The 25,136-nt window shown below is 39.8% G+C and overlaps 1 protein-coding gene and 1 pseudogene across 2 annotated transcripts in view; one reads left to right on the top strand and one right to left on the bottom strand.

Moving 5' to 3' along the window:
• The first annotated feature begins 627 nt into the window (after positions 1–627).
• MARCHF11 (membrane associated ring-CH-type finger 11) overlaps positions 628–25,136 on the top strand; it is a 167,212-nt gene continuing 142,703 nt past the window's right edge. Inside the window, exon 1 of the mRNA XM_082453827.1 lies at positions 628–6,887. Coding sequence (XP_082309953.1) covers positions 6,543–6,887 — 345 coding nt within the window. The 5' untranslated portion in view covers positions 628–6,542. The remainder of the gene's footprint in view (positions 6,888–25,136) is intronic.
• LOC309656869 (large ribosomal subunit protein eL33 pseudogene) lies at positions 7,152–14,096 on the bottom strand (annotated as a pseudogene). The gene has a single exon. The product of its transcript is annotated as a large ribosomal subunit protein eL33 pseudogene (transcript).

Below are 25,136 nucleotides of genomic sequence, written 5' to 3' on the forward strand. Positions count from 1 at the left end.
GAAAAACAAATATCATATATTAATGCATGTATGTGGAACCTAGAAAAATGATACAGATGAGCCAGTTTGCAGGGCAGAAGTTGAGACACAGATGTAGAGAATGGACATATGGACACCAAGGGGGGAAAACTGCGGTGAGGTGGGGATGGTGGTGTGCTGAATTGGGCGATTGGGATTGGCATGTATACACTGATATGTATAAAATTGATGCCTAATAAGTACCTGCAGTATAAAAAAACAAACAAAACAACTAATACTAAACTTTCATTGGGTTATTTGTATGGAAATATGTTAATATAAATGTTTCAGACATTACATGAAATTCCTAAAAATCTTATATTTGTATTTGTATGGAAATATGTATGGAAATATGTTAATATAAACGTTTCAGACATTACATGAAATTTCTAAAAATCTTATATTTGTATTTGTATGGAAATATGTATGGAAATATGTTAATATAAATGTTTCAGACATTACATGAAATTTCTAAAAATCTTATATGTTCTGGTATAATGTTATAAGTCATAATCCTAGTTATTACTTTAAAATGTATATCTCAGAAATAACTAATTTTCTTGTCAACTGCATTATTATGAACTTTCATCAAATCTTTTACCGTGGTCATTTTTAAGTCTTTTGTCATTTACAGACAGTTCTGGGTGTACTCTGATGATTTTGCAAATATGTTCCTATAAAAGGGTTTCATCTTCAAGAAATTCATGGAAAAGACTCTGACAAGTACAGGTTTCTGGTAACTGACTGTACTGCTGAACTGAATGAATAAGCATTTTCAGAACTCTGATGAAAAACTGATGAACTCATAAAAGTGCTAACAAAAGATCAAGATGAAAAAAAACAATTAATTACATGGGACTGAGTGAACTGATGAGGATGAGTATAATTTTTGTGACTTTCTGTCTGAATTAAAAAAAAAAAAAATCCCACAAGGACTCAGAGGCAAAGAATATACAAATCAATTTTCACTGCAAAGTAAAGGAGCTGTTACAGTGGAGGATTACTGGACTGAATGTCAATATTATGACATAGTATGAGTGTGTTTCATGTTTGGTAATTGCAATCATTGTTGCTTTTGTTGTGGTCATCCATGTACAATGCTTGGTGTCAGTCTATTTATCTCTTGTAAAAATAAAATACAGTGTGTGTGTGTGAAGAAAAAAAAAAAAAAAAAAAGAAACAAAGACCCAACACAGCCATAAATAAATAAATAAATAAATAATTAATTAATTAAAAAAAAAAAAAGCGAGAGCAGTCCCTTGAGGAGAACTGTGCAGACCCCTTGGCTACTGTAGTGGGTTGTGTAGTGTCCCCTAAAATCCTTGTCCATCCAGAGGAAATAGGGTTCTTGCAGGTGAAATCAAGTTAAGATGAGGTCATACTGGACTAGGGTGGGCCCTAAGTCCCATGAGTGGTGCCATCATTAGGAGAGGGAGACAGACACACAGAGGGTAAAGACAGCCTTGTGAAGATGGAGGCAGCAAGTACAGTGATGCTGCCACAAGCCAAGGAATGCCAAGGATTGCCGGCAGCCCACTGCAGAGAGTTCATGATTTGTTTCTTTCCCTCCACACGTTCCCATCCAATTCATCAGCAGCTCTCACTGAGGGTCTTTCTAGGATGTGTCCTGGATCTGACAACTTCTTGCTGTTTCTGTTCTTGTTGACCTCATCTAAGCCACTGACAGCTTTCATGTAAGCTCTTGTGATCGTTTCTTGTTTCTCTGCTTTCACTCTTGATGACTTACGAACCATCCTGAGCACAGTGGCCAGTGCGATTTTTAAAAATTTAAATCTCATCTCCTCACTTTCCTTCTCAAGACCCTACAAAGGCTTCCCATAGTAATCAGGACGAAATCCAATCTCTTTTCCCGCTCACGATGCCCACTTTCTATGAGCTGCCAGCTTACATTTCCACCGTCACCTAACACCCTCCCTGCTCATCCACCACATTCCAGCCACATCTGCCTCCTTCCATGCCAAGACACATATTTCCTCTGCTTGGAGTGTTCTTTCTCCCAGATCTTCCCTTGCCTGCTTCCTATTGCCACGCATACTTGCTTAATTTAAATATTGCCTTCTTAGAGAAACCTCCTCCAGTCACACAATTTAAAATGTGAGATATATATTTATATATATATATACACACACACACACAATGGAATATTGCTCAACCATAAAAAAGAATGAAATATTGCCATTTGCAGCAACATGGATGGACCTAAAGATTATCCTATAAGTGAAGTAAGCCAGACAGAGAAAGACAAATGTCATATGATATCACTTATATGTGGAATCTAAAAAAATGATACAAATGAACTTATTTCCAAAACAGAAATAGACTCACAGACATAGGAAACAGACTTATGGTTACTGAAGGGGAAAGGTGGGGAAGGGATAAATTAGGAATTTGGGATTAACAGATACACACCACTAGGTATAAAATGGGTAAACAATAAGGATTTACTGTATAGCACAGGGAACTATATGCAATATCTTGTAATAATCTATAATGGAAAAGAATCTGAAAAAGATTATATACATAACTGAATCTCTTTGCTGTACACCTGAAACTAACACAATATTGTAAATCAATTATAGTTCAAGAAAAAAAAAAAGGAGTCACCATCTTGATCCATCACATCAGGTCTCTCAAGAGCACTTTGTCACCATCTGACATTTTTTTTGTGTGTATTTGCTTGTTTTCCTGCTTTACCTGTAATGTAAGATCCACAAGAGCAGGTAATGTTTCTGTTCATACAAACAGTATGAACATGGTGTGACACAGAGTAGTTGCTGAGTAAAAATATGAGTGAATAAATGTAGGGTGGAAGAAATTGTCACAATTGTATTCATGGAGGTTGCCAAGGATCATTCAAACTTCCATTCACAGCTGAATGATTACAGAAAGCATGGGCTATGTAGGCTAGTAACACATAAGAATATCGCAGTAAATGGTAATGAAACCCACCTTTCTTTTGTTGAGAAGATCTCCTATAGCCAGCCCTCGGCTGTGCCGACAACCATTACATTATTCAGTTTTGCAACATGCTTAGTCTTTCATCATTCTGAATATTTCACGTATTCAACCCTAATAAGTTATCAGCATTGCCAAGTTATATATTTTTGCCTGCCTTAAGGGCAAAAAGATAATTAAAATTATGTAAAATACACAAGTAATAGATTCCATGGGATTGGGCAAAAAACTTTCTTTGACTGGTCAATGATGCCTGAAATTCCTTTACTGAGGCAAAGTTTTACATTCTAAATCAGAGATAAAGTTTCAAGATAAAAGACCTGGGAGGAGGCTTAGTGGGCAAGCACTTATGTGGTACCTGAAAAGGGGGATGGTGGAAACCGCCTTTAAGCGCAAAAGTTGAAGAACGTCATTTTTTGCCTATGGCTTCTGGCAGGCGGATTCTTAACCATTACACAACCAGGGAAGCCCCCCTTTGCAATTTTTATTCTGGTAGAGAGGTGCAAATGTGGGTCATGAGAGCTCTATAATTCTGAATTGTTGGCACATAAACATATAATACTCTGTTACGCATCATAACTGCCTGTGAATCCTTTCCTTCCCTTGTTTTGGTCAAATTTCATTCTTCCTTTGCCCATATAGAGTCTTTTCATCATTTTCTCCAGATCTTGATATTCCCCGTTGCCCTATAAAATTTTTTAGGCTGTTTCTTATGTATGAATAACATATTTCTCTTAGGTTTTTCTCAGCAAAATCCTTCCCTTGCAAATTTGTTTTCAGAATTATGTTTCATCAAATCTTTTGAATCTGATCCCCTAGTAAAATTCTCCCCCTTGGAGGAGAAGACCTGCGAGGTGGGTCAGGGAAGAAGAGAAATGAGACCGAACGTCAGTAACATATCATCCGGAAAGCTCGCCTTCCTCCTTCTGTCTTACTTGGTCTATTTCCTATTGTGTCCTTCAACCGCAGTCCCAGTGGACAAAGGCTGTCCCTTCTTTTGTGTTCTCAAAAGCACCCTATAAATAACAAGAACACCTGTTTTCTATTTTGTGGTCGTTTTCTAATGTTATCTGAATTGCTTACCTTACGCATATTTTTTCGCAATGACAAACATCCACAACGTCTTGATATGACATCTGTTTTCAATGAGGGACACAGAGCTAATGTTAATTCAAGTGTTCAGAGCACACAGCACAAAGCCCGAGATATGGATCTAAATGTAGGAGCTGTGCATCCTTACTCTGTACTTGAAATTGAAATTCAGACCATATTTTATCTGAGAACCTCTATTTTATAGTAAGAAAAGGAAAAAAGGCAAGGTGAGAGTTGTATTGGAACTCAAAAATAAAAATAGATGTTCATAGAAATGAATAAGATAAGGGATACAGATTCACTTTGTAAAATATATTCATGTACAAATATAAAATAATAATATGTTATACTGACAGCTGATTTTTTTTTCACCTTCAGATTAGATGATTGCTTTAATCTTTCAGAGAAAACTTCTTTGAATTTCCTACCATGTAAAAGAGGGGGGAGGGTGGTAAAAGGCAGTAAAACTAAGCAAACTTAGCTTTCTCCTGCTATGATTGTGATTGGTGGTTGTCGTAGCTTGCTAAAGAAAATGGGTGGAGAATTTACTCACTTATTTTCATAATATGTTTGAGTATTATTTTATTATCTTTATTTCCTCAAGTTATGAATAAGCCAGTCAAGATTGTATATGTCCAGTCTATGTCCTGCTCTCAGAAAGTATTTTCTCCTTGACATGTCACTGATAATCAATGCTATTAGTTAAAATTTATTATTCGATTTAAATTAAATTCTTTAATTTATATTGTCAAAAGTTACTGAATATTGGAGTAGTTTAAAATTTTTGTGTTTTTTTTTTTTACCTCGGTTAAATCTTAACATCTCTGACAGAGAAGCAGACGTGTTATACCCACTTTAGGGATGGGCAAACTGAGGGCCAGGGAAATTTACACCTAAGATTACAATCAGTGGTGTGTTGTTAGATGTTTAAACACCAGCTCTCCTGGGGAGAGGGGAGGGAACCCCAAGTCCCTGAATTGTAGCATTTGCCAGTTCTCGTGGTGTAAATACTCCCACCATGGCCGACCCAAGCTACCCATGTGAGGTCACTGACATGAGGTTGGAAGAGATGGACATAATTGGTTCTTGCAACAGTAGCTCAGAACCCTAATGCTTCACGGCAACTGACTGCAGCATCTTTAAGAGTGCTTTTCACTCTTTTAGGTTATTTTGAGTGAAATTAAAATAACCAAGAGCCAGCCTAAGCAAAAAACCCAAAAAACAACAAAAAAGGAAGAACCCATAGGATGTGTGTGGTGTAAGGTGGTGTCTCATGGAACACAAAGAAGAGCTGACCCACTGGACCTCTTGGTGTGTGAGGACCATGCTAGCTCTGAGGGCCTCTGCAGTGGAATGGGAGGGTCTTCCCTCTGGAGTGCTGCCATTTATTTGCCTTGATTACTGATAACTCCTAATTCTCTCATCTGGGATCCAAGTCCAAACTCCGAGGGGAGATCGTCCAGTTGGTCCAACTTGGGTCCATCGTCCAGAGCCAGGGGAATCCACGGCACAGATGCTGCTGCTGGGGCCTCACCATCGTGACACATGCAGTTTCTAGAGAAGCAGGAATCACTGTGCCCTTCAAGCTCCTGTTCAGTTAGGAATTAGGTACCTGGTGTGGGCTATTGCTGGGTCATCCAGCAGCCAAGCACCCCTTTTCCAGACAATACAGTGTCATGTCAACGTGTCCTCCATATTTGAGGCCACGCTTCTCAGGCTCCTGCGTTCTTAGCCTAAATTGTAAATATAATCACCACCAGCATCCCCGTTGTATACAACCATCGGGGAAGAGGAGAAAAGAGAAAGAGAACTTCTGTTTTAAAATGGGGAAGGAAATAAAAAAGAGAGACTTTCAGTTAAACGTGTAGATTTGATTACACATGTACAAACAATTCTGCCCTTGCAAAACCCCATTAAGATAATTAGAGAGCTTTTGAAAAGGAAAAAGCTCATAGGATAAAAAGAATAGAAGTAAAGAGAATACCAACATAATTTTGGAAGCTGGAAAGGAAACCAGCGAGTGGTAACTGAATTAGCAATGCAGAGGAAATTGAAATAAAAATTGGAGAGGAAAAGCCAAGTCAAGTTTTATCACAGAAGTCCAGAAATGGACATTTTTGGAAATGAAAAACACCATAGGCCTCCAAAAATGGGGTATTCAGCGTGGGGTTGCAGACGACAGATTGTCTCCAAGTATTTATAAGCAGTTACCATCCTCCTGCCCACATCCCCTGCCTTCTTCCCTTTCAGTCCTGATTCCAGCTCTTTTTACCTGGCAGAAGACTTGAGAATTAGTCTATGAAGAATCTGAAACAGGAAATCCAGGCTCAGGAATTCCTGGCTGAGGATGTGGACCCTGAAAACAAGGGCATTAAGTGAAACGCTGGACACTTTACGTGGACAGTTAGACCTCGTGACCCCTTTTCGATGCTGGGCTCCAGAATTCTTGCCGCTAGATGGACACCTCTGAGAAAGGAAGAAAGCAGCTCCTTGCAGCTGAGAATCAGCTAGCTGCTGGGGTGGTGAAGAGCCGGGGTGTGGCCGCAACAGTCACACAGGAACTCCCACACAGCAAGACCCCTTGCTTGGGGTTTCCTGCAATTGCCGCCCTGAACTTCTTCAGTTTTAATTCATCCGAATGCGTGCTGCGCGAGTGGAGCCTATGGGACGAGGAAACGTGCACCATGGGCTCGGAAGCAGGTGCGGATCCACCTTCCGACAGGTTTCCCTCCTGCCTCCTCAGAACCAGTTCTCCTGAGCCCCTGTGCCCCACTCAGCCTGCCTCTCCGTGGCCCTACCCTGTGAGTACTGCTGCCCTCTGCCCGGGACGGAATCCCATGGGTCAGCTGGGGAAGGCAGCCCTCCAGCCCATCAGGGCCCTGGGCACAGGTAGGGGAGGGTCAAGTTCGGGCAAGATCCTCTGGCAGGCAGTGCCAAGGAGTGTTTGGTGAGTGGCTTTGCAGAATCCCTTACTCCATATTCAGGTGCCACCAGCACAGAAGTGCAATCCATTGGAAGGGGTGGGGAGGACAGGGCATGGGGGCATGTCTGCTGCAGGCTGTGTCTTCTTGTCTTTTTTTTTTCCCCCCACACTTTTATTTATTTACTTTTCAATAAGTTTAAATCCTTGAAGTGTACAACATCACACGGATTCTGTGTCCAGTGGCCTTAGCAGGAAGGTTGCTTCGGAATTTGGCACAAACCACGCCACTGTTTCCATGAGCGCGAGTTATCTTTCCGCAGATTACTCTGGTTTTGTTAGGTTTTCCACCAGGAGTTACTGTGTTCTTTGCTTTGTACACATAAGCACATCTCTTGCCTAGATAGAATTTGGTTTCATCTCGAGCATATACACCTTCAATTTGCAGGAGAGCTGTGTGCGCCCTCTGGTTCCGTAGACCCCGCTTATAGCCAGCAAGAATGGCCTTGGACCACAGCCCTCCAGACATATTTGTCATTTTAGAAGTCCTCCACAGGGTCCGAGATGGCTGAAAGAGTGCGCCTTATTTTCTCATTTAGCTATTTAAGAAAATGCAGTGTCCTAAAGCTAGAACCATACATAATGCCATCAGCACTCTCTTCTATGTTCATTAAAATATGGAAGAAACAGACAAAGACAGTTTGTTCTTATGTGAGTGCCCACAGTAAGGGAAGTTCAGAACTGCAGAACAGAAATCAGACTTGCATGATCAGACATGGGAAGCTGCTGGGATGGATGGTTAGACAGACATGCTCTTGGTTTCAGGTGGGTTTGAAATAAGCTATTGAGTACAGTTAAGAAAACATTTAGTGTAGACACCGAACATGCACAAAGAACTTCTATGGATTCTCTAACTTGGAGAGACAGAGGGAGAGAGACACCACATGGTTGTTGGTCTGCCCGATATTGTACCAAAGAACACGTGCTCTTAAGTGAGAATTAAATGGGAGGTAACCCTGATGTTGATCCCAGGCGCCTCTGGTTTCATGATCACGTCACAGTACTGAAAATAATTCTTGTTTGCATATATGCTGTTCATACAAAATGGCCCTTAAATGCAAGCCGGTGATTTCATTTGGTGTGGAAATGATGAAACAAATCCATGGTGATGTGAGAAGAGATCAGGCCGCTTTGGACTTGGGAGAGAAGGAAGGTCTGCCTTTGTTCGGCAGATGGGTGATTTTGTACATATGATTTTTGCCAAATAGTCTGATTTTAGAATCTAACCTGGATACAGTGCAACTCTACTGGGATTAAAATTTATATTCTCAAAATAATCAGTATGTTAACACTTGAATTAGTAAAAGCAAACATGTTTTCATATACATTAGAAACTATAAAAGATTAAACATAATTTGGATAAAATTAACCAACAGCTGAGGCGATCTATCTTCAAAATCATATGAACACCCTCTTTTCTTCCCAAATCTCAATATAGGTGCAAGGGTATTTATCAAGTATTGAGGAAATTAAGTTATAGCTACTATAAAATAAATGTTGATGCATCTAATCGTAGTAGGTCAGGAGTAATGTTCCAAAAAATATAAAATCTCACAAGAAGAGATTCAGAGTCAGAATTTTCCAGGGCTAAGTAAACACTGTCCAGGAGGTAGACCAGGAAATTTTCTACTTCTTATCACCCAACAGATAAATAATGCCTAGATCTGGTGAGCACACAATGGTAGCAAAGGGAGTTGAACTGTTCTGCAGGCTATATTATCCAGGTTGTGGTAGATTGGACACTCTGGCTATAGAAATTATCCTCCTAGGAGGTCCTGATTGAAGATATGGGAAACTTAGTACAAAATCCTAACAGAAAACATGCAAACTATTATGTATGGACTAGATGTCAAAGGTTCCATAGCAATTTGTTGTTTGAAAGAATGTATTCCATATAATTATAAAAGTCACAACTAACCATCTGTTTCCATATCCTAGCATCATGTTGGTCAGCAGTGGAAAAATGAACATCTTGTCGTTTTTGATGAGCTCCATTTAGGTTTATCTGAATATATGAAACACTAATGATAATTTAATTCAGCATTTATTGTGTGTCTAGAATGTGAACAGCATGGTAATAGACAGTGGGAGAAAGACTTGGGAAAAAAAGTTCCGATTCTCAAAGAGTTTGCAGGCAGCAAAGGAGACAAAGAATGTAGAATGTGGTCATAGAAGGTGCAGTGGGGTTATTTACTTAAAACATTTATTGAATGTCTACTAAATGGCTGGTAGTATGCTTAAAACTGCAGATACAGACATAAGAGAAACAGTCCCTGCTCTCAAGGAGGTGATGATACAGTTGCAGGGGGCAGTGGGAAGAGACAGGATTACTGACAGTTACAATATGCTGTTCTAGGTGCAATCACAGAGGAAAACCCGGGGTGCCACAGGGAAGATGATCGTACACTATCCTCCTTTGGGAGCATCAGGGAAGGCTACCCAAAGAGTTGACAACTGGGCTGAGCTTTTTAGGACTGAGCGTTTATTCACTGTTTCATTGGACACATGTGGATTGACTTCCACCCTCTTCTGGGCACTGTTCTAGGCATATGGGATCTATAGCAACAACACAGCTGAGGTCTCTGGCTTCATGGAGTGTATTTTCCAGGTGGCGGGTGCCTGGGGTAGAGGGAATAGGTGAGTAGATATATAAGATCATATCAGCTGCTAAAACTGCTTTCAAATGTTCTATGGGGACAAAACTGAGAAATGTATTTTAACACTGAATCATCTTAATAGTCAAAAAAACCCAGATACTTAAATTCGAATACTTTCATTATTACGCTGAGTTACAAACACATCTTCCAAATACAGCAATAATCCATTAATATTTGGTTTATCTAACTCATCTAATTAGATTAGCCATTAAGAAAGGGGTAAGATGGGAGAAGGCTATACCAAAAAGATGAAGAAAAAAATAATAGAGCAAAATGTCTCATTGGCACGTCATAGACATGAGAGAGTATGATGCACTCAAGGAACTGCAAACATACTCAATGTGACCAGTGTGCAGGGTATGAAGCAGCAAGAGGTGGAATCGGAAAGGTGAGCAGGGAGCAGATCATAAAGCCCAGCCTGCCAGATTGAGGAACTTGGACTTCTCTCTCAAGGAAGATTCTAATCATGTCACCAAGATCATCAAATGTTTATTTTAGAAGGATAAATTTTGCAGTGGAGTGGAGAAGAGTCGGCGCGAGGGCAAAGTTGGAGATGGGGGTTAATTAAAAGACTGCTGCAATAGTCCAGGGGAGAAATGATGAGGGTCTGAGCTAAGGCAGAGTCAGTGTCGTTGGACGTGAACTAATTTAACAGAGGCAGAATCCTTAGGATCTGGTAATTGATAGGATACGGCGGCTCTGTCAGATGCTTCCATGGGAATTGTGCTAGTCCCCAAGGTGGAAACCTTAGGAGGGACATATTTAATCAGGCAGATGATGAGTTTGGTCTTGAACCTGGAGCATTGGAGATATCCGAGGGACAATTAAGTGGTTATCTCCAAGAGGCAGCTGAATCTATGAGTTTAGGGCTCAGCAGAGTGGTTGGGACTGGGAAGCATTGAACTGGGAGCTGTTTGGGTGACTGAAGAAGCTACCGGAGTGTCTGAGAGCATTGAGGTGGCCCCTCAGGAGAGAAGCAGGAACGGGTGAGAAGAGAAGAGAATATTTACACATGTGCAGAGAGAGAAAAGAGGCCACTCCCTTCCCCGCCCCCAAAAACAAACCCAAAGAACGAGAAGGAGTTGCAGGGGTGAAGAGAGAATGGTGTCCTGGAAAGCCAAGGGGGTTGTAAGCAGAGGAGGTGGGCAACTGTCATCATAACAGAAAGTTGTGATATGGAGGCTGAAGACTGTCTGCAATTCAGTGACAATGAAGTGAGTGGCCACCTTAACCAGAGAAGTTTTAATAGAATGAGTGTGGGATGGGGATGAGGGTGAGGGCTGTGTATAGGGATGAGGAAGTAGAAATTATATAAGATTAAAGAGTCAATAAGGGATTCACAGTGGAGACGGTGATTGGAAAGAACGTTGACTCTGAAAAGACAAATGAGTGGATTTAGAGGAAGAATCCAGAAGGCTTCTCTCCTTTATCAGTGTGAGAGGATTTGGGTTATTATTTTAAGCTGGAGCTAATGAAGGGGAAAGAGAGAGAGAGAGAGAAAGAAATTTTGGAGAAAAAGGGACCCTGGCTCCCAGAGGTCGGGGACTGTGTATCCAGAGCAGAGACGGCGTGGCTTTCAATTGAAGAAAACAAGTTGTTCTATAAAAATGGAGTTAAGGAGTTGTGATGGTTAATTTTATGTGTCAACTTGATGGGGCTAAAGGATGCCCAGAGAGCTGGTAAAGTGGGTGTGGCTGTGAGAGTGTCTCTGCAAGAGATGAACATTTGAATCAGTAGACTGAGGAAAGAAGATGGTCCTCACCAATGCTGGCAGGCATCATCTAATTTGTTGAGGCCTCAACTAGAACAAAAGGCCGAGGAAAGAAGAATTCGCTCTCTTTGCTTGAACTGAGACATCCTTCTTCTCCTGCCCTCAGACATCGGTGTTGCTGGTTCTCAGGCCTTCTGACTTGGGCTGGGGCTTACACTGGTCCTATTCTCAGGCCTTCAGACTGGGACTGAATTACACCACTGGTTTTCTTGGTTCTCCAGCTTGCAAAGGGCAGGTCAGGGGCTGTCTCATCCTCCATAACTGTGTGAGTCAATTCCTACAATAAATCTCTATCTGTCTGTCTATATCAATATCTATCAATATCTATCTATCTATCTATCTATCTATCTATCTATCTATCTATCTATCTCTCTACCTACCTGCCTATCTCCTTCTGTTTCTCTGGAGAATCCTGACTAATACAGGAGGTTGCTTGCATCACAGATGCGGTTGTGTTTGTGGATTGGGAAGCTGGAAGCCAACAGAACTCAATGCTCACAGGTTCCATTTTCTCTATGAAGTAGGTGGAAAGGCCAGATGCTGAGTAACGATGATAATATGTAATATTAAGCTTGGGAGAGGAAGAGAAAAAGAGCGAAAGTCAAAATAAGGGATGAAAGTAATTCTGCCTAATGGATAAGACAAGGTTTTGTGAACGAGGTGGTATTGGATTTGGCCCTAATGTGGACATGATTTAGGAAAATGGAGAGGGAGGAGTAAGTCCCAGGGAGAGGACCAGCATGAGCACAAGCAAAAAAACAAGAGTGAAGGTCATGTCAAGGTCACCAACTCACAAAAGTGAGAATGTTGGTTTGATAACAGGATACACGAAGGGAATTATACAGATACAATGATTCAAAAATGTCATATTTGTCTCTGTGTCTCTGGGATCCAACATGATTCCTGGCACCAAGATGGGCCCTCGATGAATACGTGTTACATGAGTGAGAGCAACTTCATTTGCTCCTCAGCAAGTTATGAAAATTAAAATAAACATCCAAGGACAAGCAATGAATACTATTTCCTTTTTTTTTTTTTTTTTAAATAGCAAAACATCATTACTTCTCTCTTTTCATCTATATAGGTGCTCCATAGCGTACTAGCGCTACATAACAAACTGTCCTAAAACATAGTGGGTTAAAAAAGCAGACTTTTTAAAAATTAAATGTCATAGATTCTGTGGGCAAGGAATTCAGGCAGGGCTGGGCTGGGTCATTCTTCTGCCTCTAGTGAAGTTGACTGAGATGACTCAGTGGTACTCAGCTGGCAGATGGACTAGTCTGAGGGTCCAGAATGGCTCCTCTCACGAACCTAGCACCTTGGAGAGGGTGGCCGGCAGGCTGGGCTCCAGCTGGGTCTGTGCACTGGAGCACCTACATGCAACGTCTCTAGCACGGCGGTCTTCAGTAGTTGAGCTTCTTCAGTGTTGGCTGGCTTCCTATAGAACAGAGGCTCTCAGCGGAAGGTGAGTTTGCCCTCCCAGAGGACAGTCGGCGATATGATCTGGAGCTAGTTTTGGTCGTTACAACTGGGGGAGAAGGTGCTCCTGTCATCTGATGGGTAGAGGCCAGGGGTGCTGCTGAATATCCTCAATGCATAGGACAGCGCCCGTCCGCTCCTCCCAACAAATAATTATTCAGCCCAGAATATCAATAGTGCTGGTGCTGAGGAACTTTGCAGTAGATCCAGGGAGCCACGAGAAACAGGCAGCAGCTGCAAGGCCTCCCTAAGGTCAGGCAGAGTCACTTCTCTCCATTGTACACGTGACAAGAGATTCACAAAGCCAGCCTGGTTTCAAAGGGGAAGGGAAGAGACTCCACCTGTTGATGGGGGGATGGCAAGGTCACACTGTGTTAGAGCATGTGGGTGGCACAGCTCTGAAAAATACAATTTACTGCAATAGAGATGGAAGCATAAACAGATATGTGGGGTTGGATGTGCAGGGGAGGGGGGCAGTTTAGCAGTCAATGCCATTGAAGTTGGAGTCCTGAATATACATCATATCAGATGAGGAAAAGGAATGGACCCAGTCAACATGCTTCATGGGAAAAGCTTCCTTCCAATAGGAAAGCTGAGTAGGAAAATTGCCTTTCTCCCATCTCTGTTCCAATTGACAAGCAACAAATCAGTGAAAAGTGGACTCATCAGAAAGAGTTAGATTCTCGCCCTGCTGATTCCTTGGGACACCAAGGCCTAGAGTCTTCATTGATGCTGAGAGTACCGAGCTGAGGCCACCAATGTTTTCCCCAGAGATTCGCTCTCCCTGAGCTCTTGGTGCCCATGGAGCTTATAGAGAACAGTTTGTTGGTTTGTATTCAATCTTGTATTGTCCTCTCCTTAAGGGGACTCCTGTGAGGTCTTTCGTACTGGGCTGAGAACAATCTGAGTGCCAGACTCAGTGCTGTGCTCAGAACAAGCCCTTCCCTTCCAGCTGGGCCTTTTATCCTTCCACCAAACCTCCGAGCCTCCACTCTGCCCTCCATTAGCATGAGTTCTTTCCCAAGAGTCTCCTTTTGTCCAAAAAAGGATAAACTAGCCATGTTGGATTTGTAGCTGTATTTTGCGTATTTCTTTTTAAAAATTTATTTATAGTGTATTTTTTTAAAAAACATTTGAACAAGTTGTCAACATCTATTACAAATTAGGCAATTACACATAAAATTAAAAAAAAAAAACCTTTCTTGCTTGTTTTGAATCCCTGGAAGATCTGGAAATATTGAACCCACAATCTTAATGGCAACAACTGTATAGATTCGGGTAGCATCTGCCTTGGAAGATACCTTGTCGTCAAAAAGGTCTGTGAAATGCTACAAGGGAAATTCCCCATTTTAGGGGTTCCCATTGTATGGTAGTATGTCTAAGTCCCTGAGAAGCCCTGAATAATGCTGATATTAACGATAATGATAAAAATAACTGTTTAATTTTGTTTAATGCAGGATTTTCCAATGGACAAGAAAACTTTTTTTTTTTTTTTTTTAGAAAGTAAATATACTTTGAGACATGTAGAAGCAAAATGTAAGCAGGACCTCATGGAAGCCAGTGCTCCAGACCTGCATGCAAATGCCTGAATCTGGGATCCTTGGTACATGACACACATGGAATATTTTTTTGCAAAAATGGCTGCAATAATTTCCCTCTCTGTGTCTATGCCCTTGTTAAGTCACCCTCCACAGTGACTTTGGCCTTGGCCTAGTGACTTGTTTGGCTAATAGAGCAAAAACAAATATGACACACACATACACTTAAAATTCCTTGTGCATTAGGTCTTGCCTTCACTTGCTGGGCTTAGAATTCTGAGACCATCATTTGAATAAGCCCGAGCTAGTCTGCTGGAGAGATCACGTGGTGGAGAACTGAGGTGTCCCAGCCTACGACCCAAGCCAACTGCCAGCCTTCAGGCATTTCCAACTTACTACAAATATATACATGAACCCAGCTGATATCTCCTGGTGCAGGTAAATCTTCTCAGCTTAGCCCTGCCCAAATAAACAATGCACAGAATCATGAACAAATAAGTGGGTGCCATTTTAAGTCACTAAATTTTGGGACTGTATACCAATGGAAGACAGATACCCATCACTATCTGAAATTAGTATACTTGTTTATTTGTTGCCCTCCCTTCTAGGATTTAAGCCTTGTGAAGCCAAGAACTTTGTCTTGTTTACACTGTGGTCATCAAGCCTAGAACAGAGTCTGGGAGCCACCCACAGAAGCCCACAGGAAATATTTGTTGAATGAATGAACCATTTCTCATGGGGTGACCTCAACTGCCCCTCCTTTTTAGGGAAGGGCAGGGAAGAGGTTAAAGAGAGGAAAGAGAAGGAGAAGTGAGGAGAAGTGAGGGGATTATAAACCTAGGTGTCAACAATGCTCAAAATCTTTTTTTAACACTGGAAAATTTCAACCTACACAAAAGTAGAGAAACTGATTTAATAAACTCCCTTTGAACTTGAATTCCTGCTTCAGTAATTATTATTCACTAATTTTGAGCAAAAATATTTCTGAAATATCTGGACAGGCCAACACCATTAGATACAAGGTGTGTGTGTCTGTTTTTTAACTCAATTGATTCTTAGTCTATTAGAGAGAAAAATGACTTGAAGGCCTTTTAATTTTTTTCCTAAATACAATATTACAAATGAAGCAGCCACTCTTACTCATAAAACTCCAATGCTTTCAAAATCTTGGCATGTTATTTTAAAGACTGCTATAGATTAACTACATTATGAACTGAATCCAGCAGTCTTGGATGAAAACATGCAATAATTTTAACCAGTAAAAAGGAAGAAATGAAAGAAAATGCAAGATTAAGACCAAGTTTTTTTTTTTTTTAATATGAAATCATCAACATAGGTGAAATTATTTCAGAGCAAAGATCAAAGACCTGACAGTTTTCAAGGAAGCTAAAGAATGTACCATAATGTGTACTGTGGATCTACACATATGTAGACACATGGGCTTACATCCTGGATTGGACAGGTGTTTTAAATGTCATTTGCTCAAGTTCTGGGTCAATATTAATTTCAAAGGACCAATGTTTGAGCATTGGCTATTATTCTTCAAAGCTATTTTACTATCTAATGAATTTACTGCCAAGATACCTCTGCAAGTAATTTTGCCTCCATTATTTTTTAAAATTAGCCTTTATTTGGTTTAAAAATTGCCTGAGGATCTTAGGATCAAAAGTCATATTACTCCTGCCTCGATTTTTACCATTAAAAATACACAAGCAGAACAGTTGAAACACTTGTATATAAAAAAATGGGCAGCTGTATTATGCAATCTCATTAAGACTTTGATTGTTGTATTTTTGAAATCATGTGTATGGTCAAATACCAAATGCTACAGAAGCCACAGAGTAAAAAGTAACTCTATATACCACCCTTGCCCACCTGTCACACAGTGCTTTTTCTAAGAGTAAATAATATGACTTGTTTCTTGTATCCTTTTAGAACTAATCAATGCACATCCAGCATTTAGGTAGGTGCTTCCTTTTTATTTCTTTCAGGTGATAATATGATATAAATACTATCCAGGACTCTGTTTTCTTTTCTACTATTTCCAACACATCTCGGCAATTATTCTATGTTTGAATGACCAGGGTTATGTCAGTGTTTTCAGTGTTGCATGGTATTCCATCGTATGCTGTCCTATAATTTATTTTATAATTTTCCTATTGATGGAAATTTAAGTTGTTTTAATCTTTTGCTGCTAGAGAAGTTGCCACAATTAAAAAGTCTAGTACACTATCTTTAAGCGTATGTGTAAGTGCATCTGTAAGATAAAAGCCCCAAAGTGGAATTGCTGAGGCAAGAGGTATACACATTTTAAACTTTAATAGCTATTGACAACGTTCATAAAGATAGTACAAAAATTACACCACCAATAACAATGTATGATGTTCCTATTTCTCCAAACCTTTGCCCACTCAGTGTGCCACATAATTTTGCCAAGATGACAGGTAAGAAATGCAGCCATATTGTATTTCATTTGCAATTCTCTTATTTTGAGGTAAATATATTTTCATAAGTATAAAAATATTTATATTTCCTTTTCTGTGAATTATCTATTCATGACATTTGCCTATGTCTATAAGATTATTGGTTTCTTTCTTATCAATACATTATAATAAATCAATAATATTTATAGTAAGCATTATATATATTTATGGGCATTAAAGACATTAATCTTTACGTGAATATTGTTAAATGTTTTTCAGTTTGCTATTTGTCAGTTGACTTTGATCACGTTGTGGTGGAATTTTTTTATATGTTAACCTATTTCATAAGCAACATATTCTACCTTTGAAGTTTCCTGTTTGGAAGTCAAGACTATAAAGAATATACCATATTTGTTCTGTGACTTTAGATTTAATCTAAATTTAAAAAAAATGTTTGCTAGGGCCATGCAGATCATCATGCTTTCTAGGTGAAATCTGAGATGATTCTAAGAGTAACCAGGTGGATAGTGAGTCCCCTGAAGGAACTTATATTCCTCATAATAGTGGATCTTTGAAAGGATTCTGCACCTCAGATGACAGAGAACATAGCACTTAAGATACAGAAAAGAGTCTACGTTTAAAATTTTACTATGGAAAACAAAGGTTAGTTGGGGGAAACATTTGCTTTTATGCTCAATAAAATTTAAGAGTAGATAAATTCTGGAAAGAAGAGATTGCTGAAGAGATGAAAATCCCAGTCTCACATGAATAAGAATACACCTGAGAGGCAGGTAGAAATAAGAAATAACTGATTGCAAAGGGGAAGACTGAAAACAATGCAAAGAAAAAATTACAGAAGTCAAGTTGTCATTTGAAGACCCATTGATACTGCAGAAAAACAAATCATTAGGTGAAACACACACACACATATCTTAGAATACACAGGAAAGGACAAAAATACAAAAAGGTGAGGCAAAAGAAGCAAGAAAAAAGAAATGAAAATGGAAGATGAAGAGCAGAGATGGAGAGCTGCCGATCTTGATGAAGACGCTAGAAGGAATGGAGTAAAGTGGTAATGAGGACACTTGAGCACTCAGCTTTCTTCACTGCAAGCTAAAGAAAACCATTCTGGTTAATTTAACAAAAAAGGAATTTACTTTAAAATATTGGTTAATTCACAAAATCTCCCAGAGGGTCCCAGAATCAGGCTTGGAGTCTAGGTAACCAGGATGTAGGCAGATAATCAGGCAAAGATATTACAGCTTGGACTGCAGAAGTATTGAATGCTGGATCCGAAATGCTTCCACCTCGCTGCTGTGCCTGGCACTTGGATACCGCTGCCCTGCTGCCGCCACCCTGTTTCTTCCCGTAAGATGCTTTTATTTCAACGTCTGCAGTGGCACACCTCAGTGAATAAGCATAGATCATGTATCTGTAGGCCAGCCACCAGGAAGGTAGTGAATATGCGGCGTCTGACATTTTCATTTTCTGTAGAGGTTTATAGGCTTTTCCAAGTACAACGGGGGATTCTTCAAACATAGAAAAAGCCTAGATTAAGAGGCGCAAACTTCTATGTATAAAATAAATAAGCTACAGCTCAGGGAATATAGCCAATATTTTGTAACAACTTTAAATGGACTATAATCTATAAAAGTATCAAATCACTATGTTGTACACCTGAAACTAATATAATAATGTAAATCAACCATACTTCAATAAAAAAGAAAGAAAGAAAGAAAAAGCCTAGAGGGTGGGCTGGACCCAGGGACTTGCTTTTAACGAATAGAATACAATAAAAGTGATGGGATATTACTTCCAAGAGTAGGTTACAGAAGACTGACTTCCCTCTTGCTGAATTCCCTCTCTCTGGCTCTTCTCACTTGCTCAGTTGGTGAAGACAGCTGCCCTGTTGAACGGCCCACCTGGCAAGGAACTGAAGACCCCACAGGGCAGCAACCAGGGCGGAACTGAGGCCCTCACTTCAGTATCCTTTGGAAAAATGGAATTGAGCCAACAAACCCATGAGTGAGCTTGGAGGCAGGTCCTTTCCCAGTGGAACCTTAAGGTGGTTCAGTCCTGGCTGGCACCTTGCTTGCAGCCTGGGACAGGTGCTAAGCCAGGGGCACTCAGCTGAGCCCTGCCCAGGTTCTTGACCCATAGAAATGGTGAGATAATTTATGCTGTAGTTTTAACCTACCAAGTTTTAGAGCAACAGCAATAGAAAACTAATTGACAAAAACAAAACCCAATATACTTCTTAATGATTCTTCGGCCAAGAGTTAATCAAAACTAAAACTCTTAATTATTTAGGGAAAAATAGAAATGAAAAAAATCACAAATCAAAACATACAGGTGAACTTTCACTTCTGACCTCAATGATACGGTTTGTAGTAGACCAATGCTTCTAGGAGAACTACCAGGAAAGCTGGATATATTGAAAAAGGGATTCTGTTTGAAAGCTTAGAGACAGCTGAAGCAGCTTGGACTTGAGGGGCCAAGTTCCTGGAGAGAAAGGAGCTTATTGGGTTGGATTTCTGCCAAGGCTGGGCATTGAGGAGCTAATATCCCAGAGACAAAGAAGGGGATGGAAACTGGTAAAGTATTTCCCCTTCCTTGACAAAGAATGTGCCATTCTTCCCCATCCCCTTCACATCCCCCGACAGCCACACCGCCAAGACTGGAAGTGCAGTTCACAGAGCTCCTCAGGGGTGGGTCCTGGGCTCGGAGCGAGCAAACCTAGAGGCAGCCACCTCCGTAGCGCATGCTCACGTGGAATCGCCCATCTCCCCCTCTTCACTCCCCTTGTGCCTCTTTCCTGCTTCCGGGAATGGTAATTCCTAATAACTAATAGCTCATAAGCCCTCTGCCTGAGGCTTTGTTCAGCATTAAACTAGATTCAAAATAAATGAACAGAAACTAAAACATTTTTAAGACACCAGTGATGGGTAATTAGGAGACATAATGGAAAACACACCCCATAATTTTTATTAGGTTGTGTTTTCATTATCAGTTCAAAATATTTTCTAATTTCCATTGTAATTTCTCCTTCTGAACCATAGATTAATATATGTGAAGTGCTTAAAAGGTACGTGGTAAGTACTATATAAGTGCTAGCCTTTATTATTGAAAAGCATAAAGATATGTACACACACTCCTATACATATAGACACATAAACATACAGAATTACAAGTAGAAGACAACTTTTACAATATATATGACAGAGAAAATAATAACAACAGCTAGATTTTATGGAGTGTCCTGAACAGGGTCTCTCTATGGCAACACTATGTCCTATTATTCACATTTTGCAAATAAGGAAACTGAGGCACAGTAATTTGTCCAAGTCAAACAGCTGGTAAATGATGGAGCCTAATTTTGAACATAGGCAATCTTATTACATAAAGAACATTTGAATTCTGGTCCAGTTTACATGATGAGAGGCATAGTTAAAACCTTCCCTTCTCAAACCCTATTAAAATAAGAATATCTAAATAAATCCACAAGATATTGAAAAGCCAGTGGGGGGTGCCAGTGGCTTAATAAAATCGAAAATTCTGTGACATACAAAGCAGTTGGTAACTGATTAATAGTAAATGCTAATGGAGCTGAGAAACTACAAGCTTACCACTCTGTAACTTGAGCTCCAAAAAATTCGCAGGACCGGGAGAAAGCACGAGTACTGGTGGTCTGCCAGATTCTGAAAAGGCAACAGCTGAGAAAGAATTAGTTTTTTCCCCAACCCCACCCCTAGAGAGAGGCTGCTTCTGGAACTGCTTCCCACCTCACTCCCTCTGGAATTGTGAAGGAGGAATTCTGACGTGGGAGGCCTTGGGAATGGGCCCCGGGCTGGAGCTCATCCCAAGATGCAAGGTTCCTTAGGATCCCAGGTCTCCTAGGGCATGACGAGGGATGTGGGATCTCACATCCACAAACATGGAATATAGCCAATATTTTATAATAACTATAAGCGGAGTATAATCTGTAAAAATATCGAATCACTATGTTGTACACCTGAAACTAATATTGTAAATCAACTCTACTTCAATAAAAAGAAAGAAAGAAAAAGCCTAGAGGGTGGGCTGGACCCACACTTGCTTCTAACAAACAGAATACAATAAAAGTGATGGGATATGGCTTCCAAGAGTAGGTTACAAAAGACTGACTTCCCTCTTGCTGAATTCCCTCTCTCTGGCTCTTCTAATTTGCACAGTTGATGAAGCAAGCTGCCATACTGAGCAGTTCCACATGGATCCAGCTTTAGATACCTACATAGTTTTGCAGGAAGCAAAGGTCAAGGACCTATCTCAACAAGCACAGCCAGCAACTGTTGAGATTCTCAAAGTTCAAGGCAGGGCCATCTGGAACCTAGAGAGTAACTGCAGCTTGGTTTTACATCTGTACTGTGTCCATCCCATTATGGCTTCAATTTTATACTGTTTGGCCCATGGGTTCTACTTTAGTGATTTTCCTTTAGGAAATAATCAGAAAAATGAAAAGAAAAATGTCTGTATTGATGCATATACAAACATTATTGCTAATAGCCCTGGCTTGCCCTTCTCCCATAAAAAACAAAACCAAACAAAACCCAAAAATAGAAAAAAGAGAAAAGAATAGGCAATAACCAAAATATCCTAGGAGGAAATAAATAAATGAGACATCCATGTAATATATGGTGCCATCTCTCCAATAAAAAGTATATTTTAGAAAGATATTTAAAAAATGATCAAAATATACTCTCTGCAGAGTAGATTTCCCTTAGCTGAGCCATAATGCTTGGGAGGGCTAGAGGGTTTAGTTAATTAACTAAAGGAAATCTTTCTGATAAGTATGCATCCTAAAGACTAGCTTGTAGAGAAGATTTCTTATGCTGATAAGGGTGTTCTTGGTCCTTATGTCCCCTCCTAAAATAATTGGTCCATGTCTCCTCTGGCTCTTACTCTAGCATTAAAACCCATCTTAAGGTTTCCTTGTCTTTGTCTTCCCTGGAGGCTATTGGTACCTAGTCAGTTGGTACCTTCCTGTTTACCCCCACCCCCAGGTGGAATGGAGGGGCTTGTGGAAGGTATCTCTGGGTGCTTCAGAGAAAAGTATGAAACAAAAAGAAAGCATTTGCACAACATAACTTTTCCCTCCTAGCAGACACTCTTTGACTCTACCTCTGCTGCATCATTATTCCAGTGGAGACTGTGGCTCTTTTCCTCCTCTTACCAAAGATCCTCCTCCTTGGAAGGGGTTTCTAGAGTGGAGAGAAAAGTTCCTTCCCTACAAATGCACATGTTTGTTATTCCCGGATGATAGAATTAGGAGTCACTGTTTTCTTTTTCTATTTGGTTTTCCGTGTTTTTCAAAATTTCAACAAACAACGTATAGGTAGGGGAGAAAAAAATAATTTTCTCTCTACCTTTCTAGGTTCGTGGCTGAGAAGCCCCTGTTAGTAAAATGGATTAACAGGAGAAATACAAACAGAAGTTTAATGACATGTATACCTCCTGTATACATTTAAGATATGCAGGAAAACTAAGTAACTCCTTGAAATGGCCCAAGCCACCACCTTAAATACCATCTTCAACTAAAGACAAAAGATAGATATGTGTGTGTTGGGACGGTGGGTACAGTTATGGGGAAAACACAGTAAACAAGGGTAAGGTTGTTTTGCAGATTTAGGTCATTGCCTTCTCCATTGACAAAAGTTTCTAGAGATTTAGAATCATTCTTCTCTTTCTAATACAGGGAGGGATACAACCTTACAAATGGAGATTTTCCTTATAAATGTGAATGTCCCTTACAAAGAGCAACTTCTTAGTTTTCAGAGCTTTTCCTGAGTCTGCTGTTTCTTAAAAATAATCAGCTCAAGATAATCCTTATGCCAAAAAGGCATATTTTGGGGTGGCATATTCTGCTCCTCTTCATATATAAGTGATAAAATTTGAAAAATAAGCAATTAATATCATATTAAATATTTTCTTTTTGTCTGTTTAAGAGTTACTAACATGATCTTTTTAATGATTGAGGATTTCTTCTGTGTGTTTTTGGTTTCAAACTCACTTTATTAGGATAACATTTTCTTATACTAGTCAGATTTTTTTTCATATCATCACTAACACCTCTTCTAGAAATACAGATATCATTCTCATTACCATCATCAAAATATTTATCGTTGTTTAGTCCATGTTGTTTGTAGCATGTCCTTTTACTTTAGGAGTTTCAAAATCTAAATGACCAGGAGTCAATAATTTTTAATGTCTAATTTTTAGCTTCTATAAAGCTAATCTCAGAGCCAAACTATACTTTGAAATAAGTGGGAAGGCTGTCCACTGAGCATTGGAAAAGATGAAAAATAAGCTGAAAGAAAGTGACTCTCACCAGTCTGAGTTACGTCATGCACATGCATTACTTTAATCTATTTTAAATTAGCGTTTTATTTTTAGCATATGCTCTTGTATTATGCACAGCCTGTTCAATTAGTCTTTGGACATTGTCCTTTTTTCCTAATTGTTTCTACTTCTTCCAAGATTTAAAAAACTCTAATTTTAACCTTTCTTTTTTTTAATTCTAAGAAAAAATTAGAATATCCTCCTTTGTATAATTTATCATTTCCTTTTTAGTGTTGCTTTAAAATTTTTAGCTCTTTCTCCTTTACTCAGATCTTTGGGGAAATTCTGCTGTTATCTAGGGTGAGGGTTCTCTACCTCGGCACTATTAAAATTTGGGGCCAGATAATTCTTTGTTTTGGGAGCTGTTCTGTGTATTGTAGGATATTAGGCTGCACCTCCGGCCTCTACCCAACTCCGGGCCAGAAGCAGTACCCCACTAGTTGTGACAATCAAAAATGCCTCCAACCACAGACAAGTGTCACCTGGAGATAGGAGCGAGAGGGGGCAAAGTAGGTTCCTGTTGAGAAACAAATAGTTAGGGTAAGTTTTAGGCTTGTGTTTCTGTTTTCAATCATGATTTATGAATGAATTATTCTCTGAAGCATTAAAGTAAATAGTTCTTCTATGGCAGGATTTTTTTTTCAGTCAGTACACAGAGAAGGGTGTGCAAATTAATAAAGGGAAGCCTCAGTAAAACTGAGTGAGGAGATCAGAAGGGAGAGCTGTCATTCACATACCACTGGACATCAACATAAATCCCAATAAGAAGAGACATACCTGTGTCTCTGGAGGGAAGTGACACTACTTTACTACTGCCGGCAGGAGGAAGAAAGATTTTCTCCTAGCCTGGCAACAGCTCAGCCAATCAGAGACTGTCACAACTCAGCCAATGAAAAGCCACTATATTTCAAATTCCCAGTTTCCTCCAATGGATTTTTTGTTTATAACAGTCGTTCCCAGTTTGCCTCTCTCCTCTATAAAAGAGCTTCCTCTCCTTTGCTTTAGGTGCACATCCTGAATTGCAATTCTTTGCTGCCCCCAAATAAATGCTGGTAAAATAACTGTTTTATTGTTTTAAGTTAGCATTACACCAGGAAATGTATGTCATAGTTACTCAACTCAGTGCCCCTCCACTCCTGTTATTTTCTTTCTGCCAGCAGCATCAAAAAACAATTAAAAGAGTATGGTTTTGACACTTCATGCTATCAATTTCAAAAGGTCAGGCATGTAACACTCCCACCCCCTAACTTTCCCTGCTACTCAGGAGCAAAAATCTGAAAATGTAGATGAAAGTTCAGTTTACCTCTGTTAAAAACAAGACAACAGGCCCAAGATGGATTTACTTATGCTAAGCCCAATGTCACCAAATTGAGACATAATTATAGTTTCAGCTCTTCCAGAAATGAAATTTTAAACCAGTCAATCAGGAATCACCTGATCAGTACTAGTTAGGTAATCTGCATGATAGCTTGCTGCCATACCCTAAAGAAAAGTAATCTTCCAATAACTAACCAACTTTTTTTTACCTCATATAGCTTCCTTGTTCCTGCTCCCTTCTGCTTATAAAAGTCTTTCATTTTGTACAGACCTCTGAAGTTCCTTTCTATCTGCCACATTGGATGCTGTCCCATATGAATCAAACTTTACTCAAACTCTTAAAAATTTTAATATGCCTCAGTTGATCTTTTAAGACTGCACTCTCATGTCCATTGTGGCATTAGTCACAATAGCCAAAATATGGAAACCATCTAAGTGCCCATCAGTGGATGAATGGGTAAAGAAAATGTGATCTATATATACAGTGGAATATTATTTAGCCTTAAAAAA

The sequence above is a fragment of the Balaenoptera physalus genome (genome assembly GCF_965194825.1).
Source record: "Balaenoptera physalus genome assembly, chromosome: 3".
Taxonomy (NCBI): Eukaryota; Metazoa; Chordata; class Mammalia; order Artiodactyla; family Balaenopteridae; genus Balaenoptera; species Balaenoptera physalus.